Source organism: Sardina pilchardus, chromosome 8 (genome assembly GCF_963854185.1).
Source record: "Sardina pilchardus chromosome 8, fSarPil1.1, whole genome shotgun sequence".
Classification (NCBI taxonomy): Eukaryota; Metazoa; Chordata; class Actinopteri; order Clupeiformes; family Clupeidae; genus Sardina; species Sardina pilchardus.
In genome coordinates this window covers 8063641-8084673 of record NC_085001.1, presented here as the reverse complement: position 1 = coordinate 8084673, position 21033 = coordinate 8063641, and the positions used below count along the sequence as shown (strand labels likewise).

Below are 21033 nucleotides of genomic sequence, written 5' to 3'. Positions count from 1 at the left end.
TTCTCTTCTCAAGTTGTCCATAGCAGCTGATTAGCACCTGGCAAGATTTCAGTTATAACCACCAGGCCAATAAAAACCAGTTCTGTTTTAATTTCATCAGGAGAGATGGACCAGCTCTCTCCTCATCTAGCAGTAGCCACACTTGGGAGGACTCTGCACTGTTATGCAGTGTATCTAGCTGTCAGTTTGGCCTCTGTAATAAAACAGTGTGCAATGGAATTGATTTCTAATGACTGTACACACAATGGCACCAGCCACCCTGGCGTGAGGGGGAAAAAAGGGACAAAAAAGGACAAAATTTCTTTTTTTTGTGGCTCCTTTTCTCCTCCTCCTCTCTCCTACTGGGAGAGCAAACAAATACCTTAATAGAGGGAGATGGAGATAATGCTAATACTCCTGAAACCAGAAAGAAAACATAATTGCCTCTGAAATCCCCTGAAGAAGACACGGGCGTCACCCTGAGAGCCTCTCAGATGACCGCTGAGGACGAGCCTGAGGACGACGGCGAGCTGGACGACGGTGACGACGGAAGGTTCCAGAAAAGCCACTTGCGCTTGCACTGCCGCTTCTGGTAGAGGTAGTCCTCTTTCTCGCGCTCCTTCCGAGCACGCTGGTAGTGGTCATCCTCTTTCAGGTACCACACCGGAGGCCAGCGCTGCTTCTCAAAGTACTCCTGGTTCTCTGTAAGGCACACACAAATAGGCTCATCATTATGCCAAATATATGAATTGGAAATAAATCTTTTATTTCAAAAGTTGTCTTTATTTTTACAGCAGAGACAATGGAGTAAGTAGAGGAGTATGTAGATTAGTTAAAGGTGCTATAAGCAATGTTGTCCCGAATCTCCTAAACGTGCTTAATCTCGTCAGTTACTGGTTGGAACATTGTCTGCTATGTTTCGTGGTGCAGGTTGCACAAGTTTGTTTTCCTTTTTACAGCGTGTTCAGAGGACAGGCCGCTAGCAGATAGTGAGGAGACATTTGCTGTGTGTGACAAAAAATATTTTCGCCTAAAAAACATTTGACATCGCTTAGAACACCCTTCAGCAGAGAACATAATTCTATTGTCAATTTCTCTGAACAATATTCAATACCTCATCCCACAACAGAGCTGTTGTTCATAGAATAAAGTTATAAGGTCCAGTAGGTTCATACTGTACAGTAGCTCTGGCATTACACCATCTCCTACCTGCAGACCTGGCTCTCATGTCACGGGGAAACTTGCGGCAAACGCTGTTGTAGTTGGTGCAGATGTGATGGAGGCACCAGCTCGTCAGCTGATGAGCACCATGGAACTGCAATGGAGGGCACCATGTGAGACTCGCTTCACAACAAAAACAATTACAACCTCAGGTCCACAGCTCGATTGGCACTAACTCCCTTTTTGCACCGAAACGATGTAGATAACCACTACAATTATTTATTTTTTTTAAATGCACTTTGTTATAACTTATGTGTAGACCTAAAACAATCTAATAAGCTGGCCCTACACACTTTCACAGCTCTTACCTGAGCCACCTCCAAATTCAACAGTACATCTCCATCTATGTCAACTCCCATCATGGCAGCCTCCCTCAGTATGGTCACGGTGTAAAGCTCTGTCAGGACCCGACAAAAATGAATGACCAACCCTAGTTTTAGCAGTGAGTGAATGAAAACCTACCTCAAAAATGTGTGGCGCAAAATGCAATTTTTTAAAAATAGTCTTTACAAATATATGTACAGAATCCAGTCATACAATGTCAAAAGGTGCTCTGTTGCAAATATAGCATGCTTACTTCCCCTGTATACAAAAAGCTGAAACAAAATCAGCTGTATAGGATAACAGAAAGGACACAAGGGAGAGCTGAGGGGATGGAGAGCATAACAGGATGTTACACTGGCTAGACATTGCAAATCAGACAGCCAACGTCCTTGAGCCGATGCTGAGAAAGAAAGACGAGACGGCCCGTTATTCTGAGAATAGTAATTCCTCTAAAATAAAACCTCGTTGAGTGCACCATTTCATCTGACACAAGCACACAGTGCGATGAGAAACTGTCACACGGAGCCTGCTCTCTCTGCCCAAGCCAGTTCATGAGGACCCTAACCCTGTGCACACGTACTGTAGGGGATTGAATGGGCATGGCTGTTGGTATGTTTGAGGGATGTCGGCCTACCTGTAAGGGCAACCAGGTGTGGCAGGCAAAGGCGGTTGGCGAGAACTATGAGCTCCATGGAGTCTAGGTCTGAGCGGGAGCAGAAGACCCCAGTGTACAGGTACTCCAGCACAGCCCGCATACAACTGGTGGTGGTGTTGGGAAATAATACCTGCAAGACACGCACAAACGCACACACAGAAAAATACACACACACACACACACACACACACACACAGGAGGAAGAGTTCGAGCATAAATGAAATTCATATGCATGACGAAGGCACATTGCAGAAACACAAATCGAGGACAGCGCTGTTGAAAATTGAGGAGCTTTTTTTTTTTACCTCTTTAGTGCAACTCTCCACAAAAGGCCCTCCAAACATCGCAGCCATCCAGTCACAGCTGGAGATCAGCAGGGGCTTGTGGGCCATGATGGTCCCATCATCCAGCTTGAACGCCACATCTGAAGTGCACAAACACACGTCCTCTCAGCGGACTCGGTGGTGCTTATGCAATCACTGCATGATACTGTAGCTCACTCTGCTGCAGCAGGCGCTCGCTGCAGTAGAAACACTGTCAGGCCGCTCAGAGACACTTCACACATGCCTCCTTTAAAAAGCAATATGCACGTTCACTTCACGCCACACATCTGGACAGTCCAACGACTCTCTCTCTCTCTCTCTCTCTCTCTCTCTCTCACTGACTTGCTCTCTCTCTCTACCTATCATTGCATTCCCTGTCAGACCGCTCAGAGACACTTCACACATGCCTCCTTTAAAAAGCAATATGCATGTTCACTTCACTCCACACATCTGGACAGTCCAACGACTCTCTCTCTCTCTCTCTCCCCCTCTCTCTCTCTCTCACTGACTTTCTCTCTCTCTCTCTCTCTCTCTACCCAGGTGACCTATCATTGCATTCCCTGTCAGACCGCTCAGAGACACATCACACATGCCTCCTTTAAAAAGCAATATGCACGTTCACGCCACACATCTGGACAGTCCAATGACTCTCTCTCTCTCTCTCTCTCTCTCCCTCTCTTTCTCTCTCTCACTGACTTTCTCTCTCTCTCTCTCTCTCTCTCTCTGCCCAGGTGACCTATCATTGCATAACCTTAACAGACAACGCTTGCATAATTGAAGCGCTGAAACGTAGCCGTGCACCTGGGTCGTCTGAGACGGGCGATATTTGCTGCGTCAGCTGAGCGGCGCGGGGAGAACAAAGGTTGTAGCGCAGCGGAGTGGAACGCGACGCGACGCGAGACCGAGCTATAACGCGCGCCACTCACCCGAGAAGGTGCCCTTGGCCAGGCACTCCTTGACCCTGTTGGTGCGCCGCACGTGGAAGGCTTTGGTGATCTCCTGGTTCATGAAGGCCTCGTTGTTGAGGATGTTGGCCACCATCATGCGCAGGTCGAACACCTCCAGCAGCTCGGCGATGTGCGCGATGTGCATGAGCTCGCGCTCGCGCTCGTCCAGCTGGCCCGTGTACAAGTAGCGCAGGACGGCGCGGAACGGCCCCGGCTGCATGGACGGGTCCATGTGCACCACCGTCATGGGCCGGGCGTTGTAGGTGACCGGGTCGTCCACCAGCTCCTCCTGGATGCTCAGGAAGGCCCGGCTCCAGGAGGAGAGGAGGCGCCCGCGGGCCAGGCGCTCCTCCTCGGCCTCGCCGCGCCGCAGGGTGCCGTCGCTGGTGCAGGCGCGCAGGTTGGCGCGGTCGCCCTCCACCACCGCGCTCTCGCACACGTCGAAGCTGGCCGCGCGCATCAGCAGCTCGCGGCCCGACAGGCCGGCGGGGGGCCGCGTGGACGGAGGCCGCGAGTGGAGCGCCGGGCGACGGGACTGCTGCTGCTGCTGCTGCTGCTCGGAGGAGGAGGGGTCCTCCTCGTTGGCCGCCGCCGTGGCCCGCACCACGTCCATCAGGAAGAGGTCGTAGAACTTGGAGGAGGCGGTGGCCAGGTAGATACGGTGGGCGAAGATGCGCTCGCGCTCCTGGAGCACCAGGATGACGTCGGCGCACAGCGGGTCCTCCAGCAGCCGCACGGGGTGCTCCTCGATGGAGGAGGGCGGCGCGGGGATGGTGATGATGGGCGGCGGGGGCTTGGGCGGCAGGAAGGGAGCCTGCAGGAGCGGACGCTGCACGTTGCGCAGGTGCGACTTCCAGAACTGCAGGTGCCGCCGCGAGATGAGGGCGGCGCGAATGGCGTTGTCGAACACATCCTTCACCCCGAACTGAGCCACCACGCTCGTCTCGTAGTACGGCACCCCGATCTCCTTGGCCACCTCGCGGCCCCTCTCCGGCGGCTGAATTTCGTGGGATTTAATCGGTCTGAAAGAAAGGACGGTTTCGTGGGATTTAATCGGTCTGAAAGAAAGGACGGTTAAATATTCATACATTAAGAAAGAGCGCCACTGACACAAGACAAGACACAAAGGTTTGGCAGTCAGTAAACAGTATCTCCTCTAAAGAGATTGCAAAAGTAGCGCTGTAAAACAGAACTATTTTAAGAACTGAGGGGTGAGAAGTGCATGTGTTTGTCTGTACAACTCTTAAGATTTATTACCTTTTAAGCACTTTTTTCCTCAGCGTGTAAGTGGCTAATGCAATTGAGATGTCTGCCAAGAAGTAATAAACTACTAGGTCAAAACATGCTAATGAAAGACTCTGTGTTTTCCATAAGAGACAACCATGATATAAATCCAACAGCTTTGCCTTCAGTCTGCTGAAAAGTACTTTATTGCTTGATTATTTCTCTCCGAGAGAGTGCAAGCAAAACAAGAGGATTTCTCTTCTCTGCATCTGCTAGTATATAGCCTTTATAACTAAAACACATCTGATTTTCAACTTTCGAGTGCTGTTTATGTTTTGACAGCAGGCTGTCAGGGTGATGGCCATCCCCACCGACCTTGCCAGCGGACGTCGTGCTCGGTTCACTGCCTCCAGGTCGGCGTAGCGCAGGTCAAGCTGACAGCCCACCAGGATGACGGGTGCTCGGGGGCAGAAGTGCTTGATTTCGGGGTACCACATGGTTTTGACATGGTGCAGCGAGTTGGGGTTGGCAATTGAGAAGCACAGTACAACCACATCAGACCTGTTGGGAATGGGGTGGGGTGGGGTGGGGTGAGGGGGTGAGCAGCGTCAGCTAGATGAATAAATATCGTTGTACAGTTAACTGCTCAAAATGTGATGAAAGTTAAGATTCTGTGTGCAAAACCAGCATTGTGCTGCATATCCCTACCGATCGATTTAGCACAATAAAAATGCCAAGTCAGTGGGTTCATTCTCAAAGGAGCACCCACACATACCGCTCAAATATATAACCTCCTTTTACTGTACATTGATAACATTGTTTTGAAAAACATCTCACTGCACAGGTAGGGAAAAGGTAAAATACAGTACGAAGCTGAGCACACACCTGCCATAGGCAAAGCGCCGGTCTTTGTGATGATCCCCGAAAGTGTCCCACAGGCGCAAGGACACACTCACGTCATCCACCACATCCCTAGAACGTTCCAAAACCTGATTGGACAAACACACCTATCACATGCATGGATATATACCCAACCACTGCACAGCACACCCATTGATAGAGATGTCCTGCCAGGCCCTATATGCTGCACCCCAGGACGGACTGCAACCAATGATTATTTTTCATGCGGTACACAAGGGCTGCAACTACAGTAAGGACTATTTTCATAGATGATGACTGATTATTTACACAATTAATTTGATCAGTATTTCCTAAAAGTCCAAGATGATGTCCACAAAGCCTTTGTTTTGTTCACACACTATGTACATATATGTTTTACAGTACTGTCACAGATGAGTAGGTAAATGGACAATATTCAAGTTTAAGAAGCTACAAGATTACAGAAGATTTTATTGCTGATCTAAATTTGACAGTGACAATATGGTGGTGTCTAGCAGTTAGATGCAATGTTTGGTTCTGGGTTGTATTTTAGAACTAGATCGTATAATTTCCTACAAACCTGCGGTGCACTGCACTCTAGTGATACACTCATGAAACATTGCTGGCCTAAAGCTCCCATTCTTTATGCAAAGGCTAATTTTGACTATAGCATACAACAACAAACAATGAAGTGGCTAGTGGCCTACTAATAGCCAACTTTTCTTACATGACTTTAGTCTAGAAACAAACTGATGGAACCACCAAATGATTATACAGAGACGTAAAATTACCCAAATAAACTGCATTTACTGGGTTGCCACAGTAATTACACTATGAACCACTCACCTCTTGGCATACTCTGTACTGGTCTATGGCCCATACTGTGGGCACATGGGTGGCAAGGAGCTGATACTGGGTGAGGGTGGCATTGCAGGCACGGGCACAGATGAGGCGTGTCTTCCCCACAGCGTTGTCCCCGACCACCACACACTTGATAGTTTCAACGTTTGGTCTCTCATAGTCCATGTCAGAATCCATCAACTGGGGCCTGGTAAGGGTGGAGAGGAGGAGAGAAGAGATAAGTTTATCTCTACACACTCCAAAGCACTTGGCAAGTCAGTGAAGTCATTCCACAGCTGTGCAATATGGCTGTACACTCTCCACTACATTTTGCCTGAATGATGTCAGAAAACAATAAAAATGTTTGATATACTGACCTACACATATCTTGTCATACAAAGTAGACTTTTTTTCCCTTTTTGTGAGAAATTGTCATTGATTTGACTCCTCTCTACAAAGCAGCTGTCTGTGGCGCTCAGCAGTAATATATCAGCGCGGCCAAATGCAGTTAGTCTGCTCTACTTCCGATAGAGTGGACTGGTTCTGTCTGTTTGCTCCCATTAAGATTAACCAAGAGGGAATCACAGGCACTTTGGAGAGAGGAGACCCCATTTACAGGAGAGTGAGTGATACATCTCCCGAAATAAATGACAAAAAAACCCTTCTTATTCCAGGAGACATCGAGGGACGACTAAAACATGTACTTCAGTGCTGTACGTCTCCAAATAATGCACTGTTCTATTTCCAAAATGCCTCCACTCTGCACAGTCATCTTGCTAATGCTTAAATGTATCATTAATTACTCGAAGGCACAAGGAAACGGAATGGTTGGAGATCGATTAAAGACACGATAGCCGCTAATATTCTGTGTCATGGGCTACATAAATTCACATCTGCCCAGCAACATCCGCTCATTGGGTAGTAATTCCAAAGAGTGAAGTGTCCTATAAAATTAAGCAACTTCAGGGAGGAATGCAAATAATCAAGACACGTACTGCTTGTGAAATATATCTTCATGTCAACTAACACTGTCGAGGGTTCAGTGTTTTTGCGCCGTGTCAACTCGTAAAATGCACTGTAAAATATATTCACTTTATAGTAGGAAACTAAATGTTATCTCTAGGTATGCCACCTGCTAACAGTTGTCCATAAACACTACAAATGGCTTCATTAGCCAACATTATGGAGGGCGAGTTTGGGGTGGTATGGCTATTCGTTGTTTGTAAGATTTAAGAAGATTCAAGTGTGGTAGAAGAATAACGTCAATATGCATAGGGTACATTGGGCATAAACTCTAATCACAAATGTCAACCATTCCTCGTAATTACGCCTCCGACTTTAGCAGCTCACTATAGCCATTAACCGTGGACGCGTCGGGTATAACCTGATACAGTACGTTGGCAAAGGACCACTCACTTCAAATGGAAATATTTGTTCTATCCAGGGGAAAGACAAACAAACACGTAACTCACCACACGCCTCGAAAATGTTCGAAAATGTTGGAAAATGGAAGTCACCAAGCAGAGGTAGTTTCCAAGGAAACAGCAATTACTTGATTCTTACAGACAACCCATGCTGCCGAAGCTTTACTGAATATGCCACCTTAGTTTTTTTTTATTTTTTTTTTTAAATGCAAACCCTCGATAGCCTATGTTATAGTTTTGGAGTTTGGCACTGGTTGTATGCTACAGCCCAGACATGTGCTGCGCGCAAAATGTCAACAAAGTGGTGGGAATTTATTGAGACTGAATTTATTTGCCCCCCATAAATTAGGCTACAAGACCAGCTTAGGCTATGTTTAAGCACTAGATCTCAAGATGCTGGAAAGAGCACTAGGATTAGACAAAACCATGGGACAAAACCCAAACAACTCCATCAATGCAGCCGAACCTCATTCATAAAAATACGTCAATATATCCCATAGACGCGCCTTAGTCCTTCCCATGCTACGATTCACTTCAGTGGATTCCGTCAGGCTCTTTCAGACTTTCTTCAGTGACGCGGAGAATGACACAGAAGTTTCTGTCCATGCCGCGTCACGTTTCGGTTGCAGGTTATTTATGGGGTCTGGGCCCAAGGTGCTTCTATTATTGGATGCACCAATGCACCACCGCGAGAGCATTAGAAACTGATATCATTAATTCGCCAGTGGTTTACAGTGCAGATGAACATTAGCCCAAAGGGCATTTTAAGTTGCAGTTCAGGTATGGCCATAATGTTCTGTAATATCAAGCCAAGGTCTAAATCGGACTGGACTCAGCAAGACGGCCCCGTCATCAATCAGCAGGGTCTGACGAAAGCACTTTTCACACTCGTCTGCTGCAGTTCAAAGGGACTTGACAAAACCGCTATTGGGGTGATGCAATCTAGCCCACTCACAGAAATTCAATAATGACCAGAAGTCTTCGATTGTATTATGTATGTTGTGAGGCCATATGGTTTCATGATCAGTAGCAGCGTAAACGTTACATTGCACCTCACAAGTAGCCTGAAGCTACTGAGCAGGCTACAGTAAACACAGGAATGGCCAGCCGATTTTGTAGACAGATGTGACTTTAGGGTGAAGGCTGAAATGCCACAACCCTTCGATTCCCGGTTAAAGTTTAAAGTCACCGTTCAAAACAAGACTCGTATGGAGCTTTGGTGGAGCTTTGGCTGCACAGTTCATTCATCTCTACTGCAATACTGTAGCCGTTATGTAACACCGACTGTCTCATTGAATAACCACTTATTATTATACCTTAACGCAAAATGTAGGTTACTTTCACAGCAGCAATAAGATTAGGCCCATAGTCTACATTTCATCTTCGGTGAAGTTAAATGCTCTCTCATCTTACCGCATCAAAGGGAAGTGAAGCATCGGGTCTGCCGATGTTAAGAGACGAAAAGAGGGATGAATCTCCATTGGATGTAGCTCGCCACATAGGAAAACCTGTACACTTCATTTTCGTAAACAGTATCAGGACGCCTATGCCTAAAGCTTTCTGTTACCGCCTCCTTATGTGAGCTGTTTTCTTCAGATCACCGACACTAAATACGCCGAGAAATTGCAGACGGCTGAGGCATCTGGGACCCCGCCGTCTCATTCATAGCCAATCCTGGCCAAAACACCTCGACAACAGCGACACTGCTACCTCGGCTACCGTGTGCAGTGCAAGTCACACACGGCAACCTTCCCATTCATTGCAAACTGTCAGAGACGCGTCCATCACTGTGCTATGCAAACTCCTGTTAGACATACAGTACATACTCGCATGCCTCCCATGCCTCAGGATACGATTTAGCCTACTAGGTGATAGGCACATGTGTCTTTTTCCGTGTCAATCTACCATCATGCTGCGTTTTTCAACAATGGAAATGAACAAGCACTTAGGCTGAATGATCATCTTGATTCTGAGACATTCAGATCATTGAGCTCATTCTTCAGAGGAATAGCCTAAGGCCATATGTTTTTGAAAAAGGACAAAAACACATGAGTTGTTTATCCCTGCTGCCAGATGTTTGGTTTCAAATGTCATGTCTCCTGCAGGGATCTCTTGCAGGTCAGATAATGTCCTCCTTTTGCAATGAAAAATTAGATAACACTGAATGACCTACATGTGCAGTGTTATGTGGATATATTGTATCTGAAAAGTGTGGCCTCCATGGATCAAGTTTGAATGACAGAAAATTGTCCTGCTTGCTTGACCCGCATGAATAGATAAATATGTTTCCTAAAGTTGCCTTTCACCTGAGGCACAAGTGGTGTGTGACATGAGAACTAACTAATAGTACAGTATTTTGGGACAGAATTATATGAATCTTATTAATCTTATATTTTATAGATAGGACTAGGAACACTATCAGGGATTTTCAAACGTTTTGGCTCCAAGGACACCTTGTCGGGGAGAGCATTTCCATGGACCCACTCATTACGTTATGCCATTTGTAATCTCTGATACTGTGGCCAGGTCACGTCACAAGCATCATGCAGGGTGGGTTTCCTGTTATTGTAATTTGATAATTATAATAATTTCTTCTTATTATGCAACAGCACTTAATAGTTCTCATATTCATGAGCGATGTCACATCATCATGGATGTTGCATTTTATGTTAGAGAATGTACTGTAATGTGCTGCCGGTTAAAGAGGTCCTCCCCATATGGGTCTGGAATTTGAACGGCTGTCAGTTATTTCTGACAATATTTATTCTTGGGGGGGAATTGCTGTATAGATGGCCCTGTCTCAGCTCTCTCACATCACATATTCAGTATAGCAAGCAGACACTCAGTCGACAAGGCAAGGCAAGTCAGTTTTATTTGTATAGCGCATGTCATGCACAAGACAACATGCATTGCATGATCGGAGAACAGCAGATGAAGTAACAAAAGAGGGGGCATGTAAAAATAGTAAAAGGGAAAATCTAAAAATAGATTAAAAAAGAGACTTAATTACAACATTACAAGGAGATGTTCTTGTGATGGAAAATTATTTTTCATTGAGTTGTGTAATGTTTTGAATAATAATAATGATTACAAAAAAATGACCATGGTCCGAACCTATTATGTCACTTCACACCTGCAGTGCTTATTGAAGGTCTGAGAACTCTCTACCTTGAAGTTCATAGCAAATCAATTCTTAAGGTATCTGGGTCAATTGTGATAACGTGACCCCCACATGGTTGAGACCCATTGTGCAATGCACCTGTGACTAAAGGTTGACTCTTGCTGTAACGCAGCTTTGTTCTGTGTTGCACTGAACGCTAGCTACATTAGACTACAGTTCTACAGAGTTTTTCGTTCAACTACTGTTTGTGGTCTTCATTGAGTTTTTCCACTTTACAAACCTGATGGTCACCCTGTGCAACGGGAATATGGACCTGTCTGAAGGCACGGATGCAGACAATGCAGATCTATTGCAGCCTTTGTCTCTTGAGCAGTACCATGTCTCAGACGAGTTTGGATTTGTGCTGCCGGAACCTCTGGTAGGTAAAGGCATGTGTAAAGACTGGATTATGTGCTCAAGTTCGGTAATTCGATCTGACCATCGGGGCATTTGGTGATATGGTACATAACAAAGTTACAAACAATGATGATTAACTATGATGTAATCTAAATCTGTCTGGACATTTACTCAGTTTTAAGAAAAGTGTAGTCAGTTTCCAAAGCAATTTTTTAAAACAAATACTGTTATTGAGTGGTTTGCAGAAATGTACAACTGCTTTAGTACCTTTTACTTGAATATGGTGAAAAGGCTTTTTTTTCCCTTTTTTCCCCTATTTTTTGGCATGTTTTTTATGTGTTTTGACAGTGACCTTTATCCACTGCTGCAGCAAAATGATGAGCTTTTGCAGTTAATATAAAACTTTGTCCCTCACTCCCTGAAAATGCATGTTCACATTTAGTCTGGGACACTGGTCAGAAATCAATGGGAATTCATTGACTTGCATCTGCCTTCAGCTGCTTGTGCAATTTGGTCTTGATTGCCCAGCTTAGACAGCTGAGTAGTCGGCTGAGAAATGTTCAACAAATTGTTTGTAAATTTGTTCTGCAGTAATTTATGGGCAGATATATGAGTCATTTTTAAACACTTAAGGAAGTTCAGTGAATATGCTCCTCCTTTGCCTGACAAATATTAACATCTATATTTTAAAAAAATATGTTTTTATTTCTTCCTTTTCCTCTTGACTTTTCCCTCCATTGATCTTAGTTTTTCAGGCTCCATCTCTGGAATTTTTGACAGCGTTTCAAAGGTCTTATGTTTATTGATATGTTATGGGTTAGTCAGTTCAAACAGTCAGTCATTTTTGTCCAAACAGTCTCCCATGTCTTATGACTTTCGTTGCTGAGGTATGCCTTTTCACGTATGGATAGACACCCTGAGACACTCTTAATTAACTGACAATCTACACAGTGATGGTACTATCATGAGCAGAGTGTTTATATCACATTGCAATTATTGTCCTCAACAGCACCCACCACTAATGTCTCTAAATACTAATTTGTTTTTCTCAAATGCAAAATTCATGTTTTCAAGTCCCAAGGGAAAGTAGATGTGAAGACATTTGAGATGGCAAGTTGTCTTATTTGAAAGCTATATGCTTTTAACCATAAGCTTGGCCTAAATAGCATTATTTTTTCCATAAAAACAAACATGGTTTTATTTGGCAGGGCAGCATGAAATTCAAACCCAAATTTTCTTTTTGTTGCAATAGTATGACATGATGTAAACAACTTAAAAGTGTCAGTTCCCACTTTTCTCTTATACCATCCTCTCAGGATATGTGACATGTCTAGTGTTTGAACAAGTAAAAAGAAAACATGTGAGATGAAAGTCATATTGGTTTGTTTGAGTTTGGCCTATTTGTGGCAATTGTAGGGGGTACCCAATTCAACTGACAGTTACAAAAATTGCATCTGCAATATCAGAGACTCTCCATTCTCCTTCTTGTAAGTCAGTGTCAAAACTAATGAGAAACAACATTTATCTAATAATATCCCAAACGAATATTATATCATTATATGAAGAGTTTGGCTTCAAAACACTATATCTCCATTTTTAAAAACATCAATAAATCATGTTACTCAATTGGGTATCTCAGGTGTAATATCAATACAATTGCAGTTTTGCTCTTTTGATTGAGGTAAATCAAATTACAGTAACGCAATTACAGTTACACTGAAATTACCTGGCAAACAAAAAAGCTAAAAAAGAAAACCTACCATTTTCCTAAGGAAGATCTGCCACCATACTATCAACCATGGATGGAAATAGCCAGGGAAGTGCCAGAGCTCATCGCTTCCCATTCACTACGCGCTTGCATTCAGCAGGTAAACGAATAGTATCTATATTTTATCTGATGTACAGTTGTGTGGAAAACATTAACATTAAATGCCAATGTATTTTAAGCAATAGATACAGAATATGTTACACATTGAGATGTGTCCAAAATAAGTAAGTGCATAGTTTCTGTGGGGGGGTTTTCCTCAGACTTTTTCATGATTGTTCAGACTGTTTTTGATGATTTTGTCTGGTTTTGTTTTAGACTTTTTGATATTTTTTTCTATGTAAGCTCAACTGTTCCAAAAATCTAGGCATTGTTATTGACCTGTATGTTAGTATGTAGTCTATTGATCAAATGTAAGGCGGGTGCCATCCAGAGCATTGCATCTGTTAGTGAATTAAATGTATCAATTAGGAATATGATGTTATAGAGTGTGTTAGTTTATCCTCCTCGCAAATCATATTTTCCCCCAGATGCCCCTCCTGGAGACGGAGCTACTGCAAGGCCACCGGGAGCTGCGATTGGCTCATCTGGCTCTAAGTGTCATGACGATGGGCTACGTGTGGCAGGAGGGCGAGAATGAGACAGTGAGGGTAAGAAAGCTCTTCTTGTGCAAGGTTGTGTATAGAGTTAACGTTGGAGAAAGAGTTACTATACACGTTACTGTATTTAACCGTACATATGACATTGAGAAGATTGGCCACATTGGAAAGTCTCAAATTTCATTAAAAACAGCATTTTTTGCAAACTTTTACATGATGTGTGATCTTGAACCAGTGACTGTAAAAAAAAACATTGGACAGCATTCGCTCTTGACATGCAGTGTGTCATATGAGATGTCACTGGATAAAACTAAAACTCCAGAAGCTATCTTTTTAGAATGCATACCCTGGTTGCAAAAACACTTAGACTTACTGACAATTTGCTAAAGACTACCGGAATGTGTAATTTTGGAGCCTTACATTGTTGCAGAATGCGATCTTTCGTTAGAATGTTCAACCCCCTCCTGCTGAAAGTGTTATCTTGTCTGGATAGGTGCTGCCACACACCCTGGCTGTGCCTTACTGGTCTGTATCACAGAAACTAGGGCTGCCTCCCATCCTGACACACGCTGATGCAGTGCTCGCCAACTGGAAGAAGACGGATCCACAGGGGTTAGTGAATTTCCTTCAGCCCTTTCAAAACATCCAGCGAGAGACATGGTCAGGCACCTTTTTCACTCTTGCTGCCACACTGAATGTTTTACATATGAGTAACTGCTTCGTGGAATTAAGCAGATAAATAAGTACAAAATTGTGGCAAAATAATGGCACCAAGTATTTACCCAAAGCCTCTCTTTCTGTTTCATGTCACTGATGGATGGCACACCAGAGAGTTCAATATGGAGTAAGTGCACTTTCCCAGCTGTTCCTGGGGGCATTTTTCAATAGTGTTGTGTACCACATTAAAACCACCAGCAGAGGAGGACATTTACTAAGGAGGATTTACAGTAATATCACTCTCTTGTTGTAACACACATACTGTAGATGTGTCAGTTTCTAAGATCAGACATATTTCCACTTTATATTCATCCATTTGCCTCTGATAAAAAAACAGGAAGAGTTAGCCAAATCACACATAATTAGACATTATTATTAGAATCAGAAATTACTTGCAACATTTCACTCTCATACAGCTCTCTAACTCTTACTGTAATGAATGACAACAACATTTTGCAGGAACCTGGAGCTGCTTTTTACTCTCCCTGGTGGAAAAAGTGTGCACGGGTTCTTCATGGTCACGCTGCTAGTGGAGCTGGCTGCAGTTCCTGGATTGAGGGTGAGAGTTTCTAAGGAACGTTTACAAAAATGTCACCACATCAGTTGTGTAGCATACAGTTCCCTAATCTCAGCACGGCTGTCATGGTATTACAGGCAATTCCTCAAGTTATCAATGGAATCCATCAAGATGATGTTGCTACAGTAACAAGGGCTTTGGAATCCATTAGTTTGGCCATAGATGACATGAAGGAGGCTCTCAAATTGATGCATGGTAGGTAAAATGATTACATGTGATTTATGGATTTTTATTTAAACAAAAATATTAATGCATTTGATTTGCTTTAAGACAAAGCTCAGTAATTTAAGTGGTAAAAGCAACATCAGGGTGTATCCACTGCTAGCGGAGTATTTATCAAAGCCTCAGAGTTAATCAACTTTGGTCTGTTTGTGTTGTGTGTGTCTGTGCCTCAGTTTACGTGGAACCCTCAGTTTTCTATGGCATAATGAGGATATACCTCTCAGGGTAAGTAATGACAACAGAACTATATCTGTCAGGGTAAATAATGGCAACAGAACTACCTCTCATATGAAGCATTGACAACAGAACTCCCTCTGCACCATTAGATGTTCTCCCTGAACAATCCTTTCTAGATGATGCTGTCATAGTCCAGGTTGCACCGCAGAGTATTGTCTGTTTTGGTTATGGATGGTTACGACAGTGCTTATACACATGCTTATGCCAATGCTTTTGGCATTCATCAAACAGTTTTATCCAAAGCGACTTACAACATCAGAACAACATTGTCATATCACGTATCATGTGCAAGGCCGCATTATGCACTGGGTCAGTGGAGCCACTGCCCCAGGGCCTCCCAGCCACAGGCCGAAGGCCATCGAATATCAGGGCCCTGAGAGTGCGTACAGCGCAAGCTGACCAAAAGGCCTCTGGTGCTTCTAGTGTGAGCTCACCACAGGTCTCACAGCTCCTTTTAGCACTTACAGTGTGAAGGCCCCATGAGGGCTCCTATGTGTGTTCCCCATGAGGGCTCCTACAGTATGTGTGTTCCCCATGAGGGCTCCTATGTGTGTTCCCCATGAGGGCTCCTGCAGTATGTGTGTTCCCCATGAGGGCTCCTACAGTATGTGTGTTCCCCATGAGGGCTCCTATGTGTGTTCCCCATGAGGGATCTTACAGTATGTGTGTTCCCCATGAGGGCTCCTACAGTATGTGTGTTCCCCAAGAGGTCTCCTATGTGTGTTCCCCATGAGGGCTCCTATGTGTGTTCCACATGAGGGCTCCTACAGTATGTGTGTTCCCCATGAGGGCTCCTACAGTATGTGTGTTCCCCATGAGGGCTCCCACAGTATGTGTGTTCCCCATGAGGGCTCCTATGTGTGCTCACCGCTATAGTGCCCAACTGACCCCTCAGAACTTACGATGTTAAGACCCCCAAACTAATAGATAGATACTGAATTGCCAGACAATACTGTTGGTGGTATTTTTTGTGTCTATTGCTGAATGGTAGAATCTGCTTTTTGAAATGTGTGGTGTCAATGTTAAAACGGGAGCTCACCGCTAAAAGCAAGTCGCACTCTTTCATTCTTTGATCGTGAGTGTGTGGAGGTTTGGTCCAGATAGGTCAAATCGAGGTGGTGTTCATGAATAAGCTTACCAGACTTGACATCACTTTGCCCACACTCTGAACGGCTCACTTAAACACATTTCCAGTCTGGAACAACCCATAAACAAATTACTGTTTTTGCATTGGTAGCCATCCCAGATACCCATACCATGTGGATAAGCCCTAACGAGTGATTTTCCATAGTATGTCAGCTAACTGCCTTTCTATCAAATTAGCTGCACTAAAAAGTCAACTACATGATTATCTATGGCTAGAATTATAATAATAAAAAAAGAGCTCCTGGCCCTCAAGCCATGGGACCATAATGTAGCGCTGTGTAGTTATTTAGTATGCGTAATAAACAGGGCAGTGGTAGCGTAGTGGTTAAGGAGCTGGGCTAGCATTCAATAACCAGAAAAGATGTGGATACAATTCCCAACTTCTACCATTGTGCCCTTGAGCAATTAACCCCAAGTTGCTCCCGAGACAATGGCTCCTGTAATATAAGTGACATGTACTGTATGAGTCGCTCTGGATGAAAATGTCTGCTAAATGAAAACATATAAATGTGTATGTGCTGCATCTGTGCTGTGAGCTCCTGTATGCTAAATGAAAACAGGTAAATGTGTATGTGCTGCATCTGTGCTGTGAGCTCCTGTATGCTAAATGAAAACAGGTAAATGTGTATGAGCTGCACCTGTGCTGTGAGCTCCTGTATGCTAAATGAAAACAGGTAAATGTGTATGAGCTGCACCTGTGCTGTGAGCTCCTGTCCTGTGTGTGCCCTGCAGGTGGAAAGATAACCCGTCGATGCCAGACGGGCTGGTGTACGAGAGCGTGCAGGTGGAGCCCATGGAGTACTCGGGAGGCAGCGCTGCCCAGAGCAGTCTGCTGCACTGTCTGGACGAGCTGCTCGGGGTCAAGCACGAGACCAGCAGCGGTGAGGGAGATGGAACACACACACACACACACATGTGCACACACACACACACACGCACGCACGCACGCACGCACGCACGCACGCACGCACGCAGGCACGCAGGCACGCACGCACGCACGCACACACACACACAGGCACTCACGGGCATCATGTTCTCCACAAAGACAGCTTTCACTTTATGATTTTACGAATAAGCATTATTGTCTAACGCCGACATTTACTTGCATTAATATATGTAGCCTATGCGGTCTGTGTTTCTGTTTGGCTTCACAGAGTATGTGTGTGTGTGTGTGTGTGTGTGTGTGTGTGTGTGTATGCATGAGTGTATGTGTGCTTGTGTACATGTATAAGTGTGTGAGTTTGTGTATACAGTATTGCAAATATGTATCTAACCGGGTCTGCTCGTCTTCCATGCAGGTGCCTTTCTGAAACGCATGAGGTCCCACTACATGCCCCCAGCCCACGCGCGCTTCATCCAGGACATCTCCCTGTCCCGGCCCTCCCTGCGGGACTTTGTGCTGGAGCGGGCCACGGAGCCTCTGACCGCTGCTTACGAGCACTGCGTGGCCCGGCTTGTGGCGCTAAGGAGCTACCACATCAACGTGGTGTCACGTTTCATCACTGTACCCGCTGCCCGTGCCAAGGTGGGATGCCCCTTTTTTTTTAAATATTATTTTTTTGGCCATTTTTATGCCTTTGATTGGACAGGACAGTAGAGAAGAAAGACAGGAAGTGAGTGGGAGAGAGAGTTAGGGTGGGATCCGGAAAGGACCACGGGGCAGGAATCGAACCCGAGTCGCCGGCGTGTGGTGCAGGTGCCCCAGCCAGTCGCGCCACGGTTGGGATCGTGATGCACCTTTAATGTAGCCTGCATGCCCTGTGCCTGATTGTATGGCATTTTTTGATCCTGATGTTTTTATGTTTCAGATCTTTCATATCACAACTGAATGAATTGAACAAGTTTTTTTTTTTTTGAGGTCGTACAAAAGTTATTAGTACATAGGATCATAAATGGAAAGCCATTAAGTGCAAGTGTTTCGACAGATATTTTTATAACAACATAATGATTTTTTAAAAAAATAGTTGTCCTTTTTGAATCTAATTGTGTGTATATCACCAAAGCGTCCAGTTACAATAACACAAACGTCTATAATGTTCCTTTTGTGCGTCAGGAGCTGCGTTTGCGGGGGGACGGTTCTGAGCAGGAGCACCGCACCATCACCCAGGCGCCCGCCGCCCTGGAGGAAAGGGGCACGGGCGGCTCGGGCATTATGAGCTTCCTCAAGACCATCCGGGACCAGACGCGGGCCAGCTCTACCAGCTAGAGGTGGCACAGCATAGCCACACGGCAGCTGGAGCCACACAGAAGACCGCAGTGGAGGACAGCAAGCAAGCCTCTAAGCTGTGTCTGTGATCTGGAATCAGTGGTCCATAGTCAGGCATGACATACTAGCCTGATGCTAACAACAAGATTCCATACGGCATACTGCATTTTGTGCCTCGTCGTTAATTGCACTAGTAGTTAATAGCAGCTACAATACCAGTCTATCTATTATCTATCTATCTATCTATCAATCTATCAATCTATCTATCTATCTATCTATCTATCTAAATATATATTAATACTATATACTGTAATAGGATTGTTACAATCATTACTGGTACTAGAGTTAGCAATGTTAATAGTTTGTTCCTGCGTACTTGCTTTCATAGATGTTTTTTTTTATCTTTATGTGATGTAGAATTCAGTGGTTTATGTTATGTGGCAAAAGTGTTAGATTTTTTCTGACACAACAGGCATTATGTTTTAGGAAACAGGTACATTCCGTTCTATTTACAGTACATTGTTCTTCAACCAGGCTTTGTTACATTATACAACAGTGTTAGATTACTCTTTTAACCACACATTAAACTAATGAAAGCTTGCAGGTGATTAATATTTGACGCAGACAATTACTTATATAGAAGTACTTACATTAACATAACATACAGTATAAGTATTGTGGTATATACAGTAGCAGTTCACTGGGTGAATAAAAGCAAGGAAATTAATTGAGCTATGGAACTGTTCAATAAACTGTATCTGATGTTTACAATATCAGCTGCACGTTGTTTCCGGGATGTTGTAAACTAACTGCTACATAAAGATATGATTGAATTCCTATGAAAGCATGATGGACTGAATTTGTGTACAGTACCCTAGTATTCCAGTGGGGGGCACTAAAGCACATAGCATTGCACAAACTGGTCCATCAGCAGAGCAATACCTGACTCATCAAGTGGCTTCAACTGCTCTCATCCCCTCCTCTCATACTGTAGCAGATGCTCTGCTTTCAGCATGCAGGACCACAGTGGCAGGGGCGGCCAGCACTGCTTTTAAAAAGGGAGTATAGTTCTGTTCCACTGGTGTTAGGCCTACAAGAGAGATGAAGATGATGTGTTGGTTCCACACTAGCTATGGGGCTCATGGCTGTGTCATCTCACATGGTGTAGGTGCCTGTGAATGCTCTTGTTCCTCATCTTTTTGTGCTTCATGAAAAAGGTCAAGTCAAACAAAGAAGATCTTGACAAAAAAAAACAAAGGTACCACTCTCTCAATCTCTCTCGGAAGTGGTGGTGGTGGCTAATATCATGCCATGTGTTGAGATGTGTCTCATCCACCCCAGTTCATATGATGCACCATGAGACCATTCACCAAAGGACTAATTTTAGACTGTTTGAATAGTGAGTGGGAAGACCGACATGTTACTGGGCTGATGACATGGATGCATTAGGAGAGAGGAGACGGGACAGACTGTCGCCCTTGGACTGTTGCATGCTGGGTACTTGGTGTGGCCAAGTCAGACAAACACAACTGATGGACGGTCATTCGTCATCAAAAAGCAATATGCTTCACGCATATTTATTTCCATACACAAGAGTGCATGAGTGTGCGTATATAAATATTTTTTTACATTTTGAGCACAACTCTATGGTAATGACCTATGTACTGTAGAAAACTGAGTTGTTTTGTGAGTTGTTAGATTCTGTGTGTCTACAGGAGTTCTGCAATATGAATGAAACCTCGAATTCTGAAGTGAATGCTCTTCATCTCAGGCACCCAAGGATTTTGCTAGAAGTCAGCAGTCAAAGACAACTTCTTTATAGGTCCTTTTTTTAATGTATTTTTTTGGGCTTTTATGCCTTTAATGTTATAGGATAGTGGAGAATGACAGGAAGTGAATGGGAGAGAGTCGGGGTGGGATCCGGAAAGGACCACGGGGCGGGAATCGAACCCAGGTCGCCGGCGTGCGGTGAAGGTGCACCAGCCAGTTGCGCCACAGCTGGGGCCCTTTATAGATCCTTTGACTGACCATCCTCAAATACCTAAATCAAATATTTGTGGTTGATTTAGCTACAAAGCCTCAAACAACCATCTCCACTGGCCCTTTGGGTGTAATTGACTGTGTCCCAATGCACAAAGAAGGATCCATACACACCTTCCCATTTTATTTTGAGTGAATAAAGTAAAATCTGTCTGCGATTGGATTTCGCCCTGCAGCTCAGGCTGGAAACC

The 21033-nt window shown here is 44.4% G+C and overlaps 2 protein-coding genes across 3 annotated transcripts; one reads left to right on the top strand and one right to left on the bottom strand.

Moving 5' to 3' along the window:
• Nucleotides 1–442: 442 nt before the first annotated feature.
• On the bottom strand, nucleotides 443–9389 carry LOC134089511 (rho-related BTB domain-containing protein 2-like). Its single transcript, XM_062543954.1, has 10 exons — nucleotides 9230–9389; nucleotides 6399–6600; nucleotides 5559–5662; nucleotides 5049–5234; nucleotides 3429–4471; nucleotides 2485–2603; nucleotides 2159–2309; nucleotides 1509–1597; nucleotides 1189–1294; nucleotides 443–681 (listed from the first exon to the last, which is right to left on the bottom strand). Exons 1-10 carry the CDS (start codon nucleotides 9295–9297, stop codon nucleotides 470–472), a joined length of 2280 nt encoding a protein of 759 aa, XP_062399938.1. The 5' UTR covers nucleotides 9298–9389; the 3' UTR covers nucleotides 443–469.
• A 1710-nt stretch (nucleotides 9390–11099) lies between these two features.
• Nucleotides 11100–18983, top strand: ido1 (indoleamine 2,3-dioxygenase 1). Of its 2 annotated transcripts, none has more exons than XM_062542576.1 (11): nucleotides 11100–11355; nucleotides 13110–13201; nucleotides 13629–13748; nucleotides 14191–14309; nucleotides 14527–14541; nucleotides 14874–14973; nucleotides 15069–15186; nucleotides 15387–15438; nucleotides 17329–17477; nucleotides 17895–18121; nucleotides 18650–18983. In XM_062542576.1, exons 2-11 carry the CDS (start codon nucleotides 13136–13138, stop codon nucleotides 18800–18802), a joined length of 1119 nt encoding a protein of 372 aa, XP_062398560.1. In that variant the 5' UTR covers nucleotides 11100–11355; nucleotides 13110–13135; the 3' UTR covers nucleotides 18803–18983. The 2 variants fall into 2 exon arrangements, with proteins under 2 accessions (XP_062398560.1, XP_062398559.1); XM_062542575.1 differs by having other exon boundaries at nucleotides 13106–13201.
• The last annotated feature ends 2050 nt before the right edge of the window (nucleotides 18984–21033 follow it).

Coding starts and splice junctions, on each gene's coding strand:
- LOC134089511 (XM_062543954.1), bottom strand. CDS start 9,297: ATGGAGATTCATCCCTCTTTTCGTCTCTTAACATCGGCAGACCCGATG. Junction 6,601..9,229: donor CTTCACTTCCCTTTGATGCG/GTAAGATGAGAG, acceptor CACCCTTACCAG/GCCCCAGTTGATGGATTCTG. Junction 682..1,188: donor CATGAGAGCCAGGTCTGCAG/GTAGGAGATGGT, acceptor TGTGCCTTACAG/AGAACCAGGAGTACTTTGAG.
- ido1 (XM_062542575.1), top strand. CDS start 11,221: ATGGTCACCCTGTGCAACGGGAATATGGACCTGTCTGAAGGCACGGAT. Junction 13,749..14,190: donor GCGAGAATGAGACAGTGAGG/GTAAGAAAGCTC, acceptor TTGTCTGGATAG/GTGCTGCCACACACCCTGGC. Junction 15,187..15,386: donor GGCTCTCAAATTGATGCATG/GTAGGTAAAATG, acceptor TCTGTGCCTCAG/TTTACGTGGAACCCTCAGTT.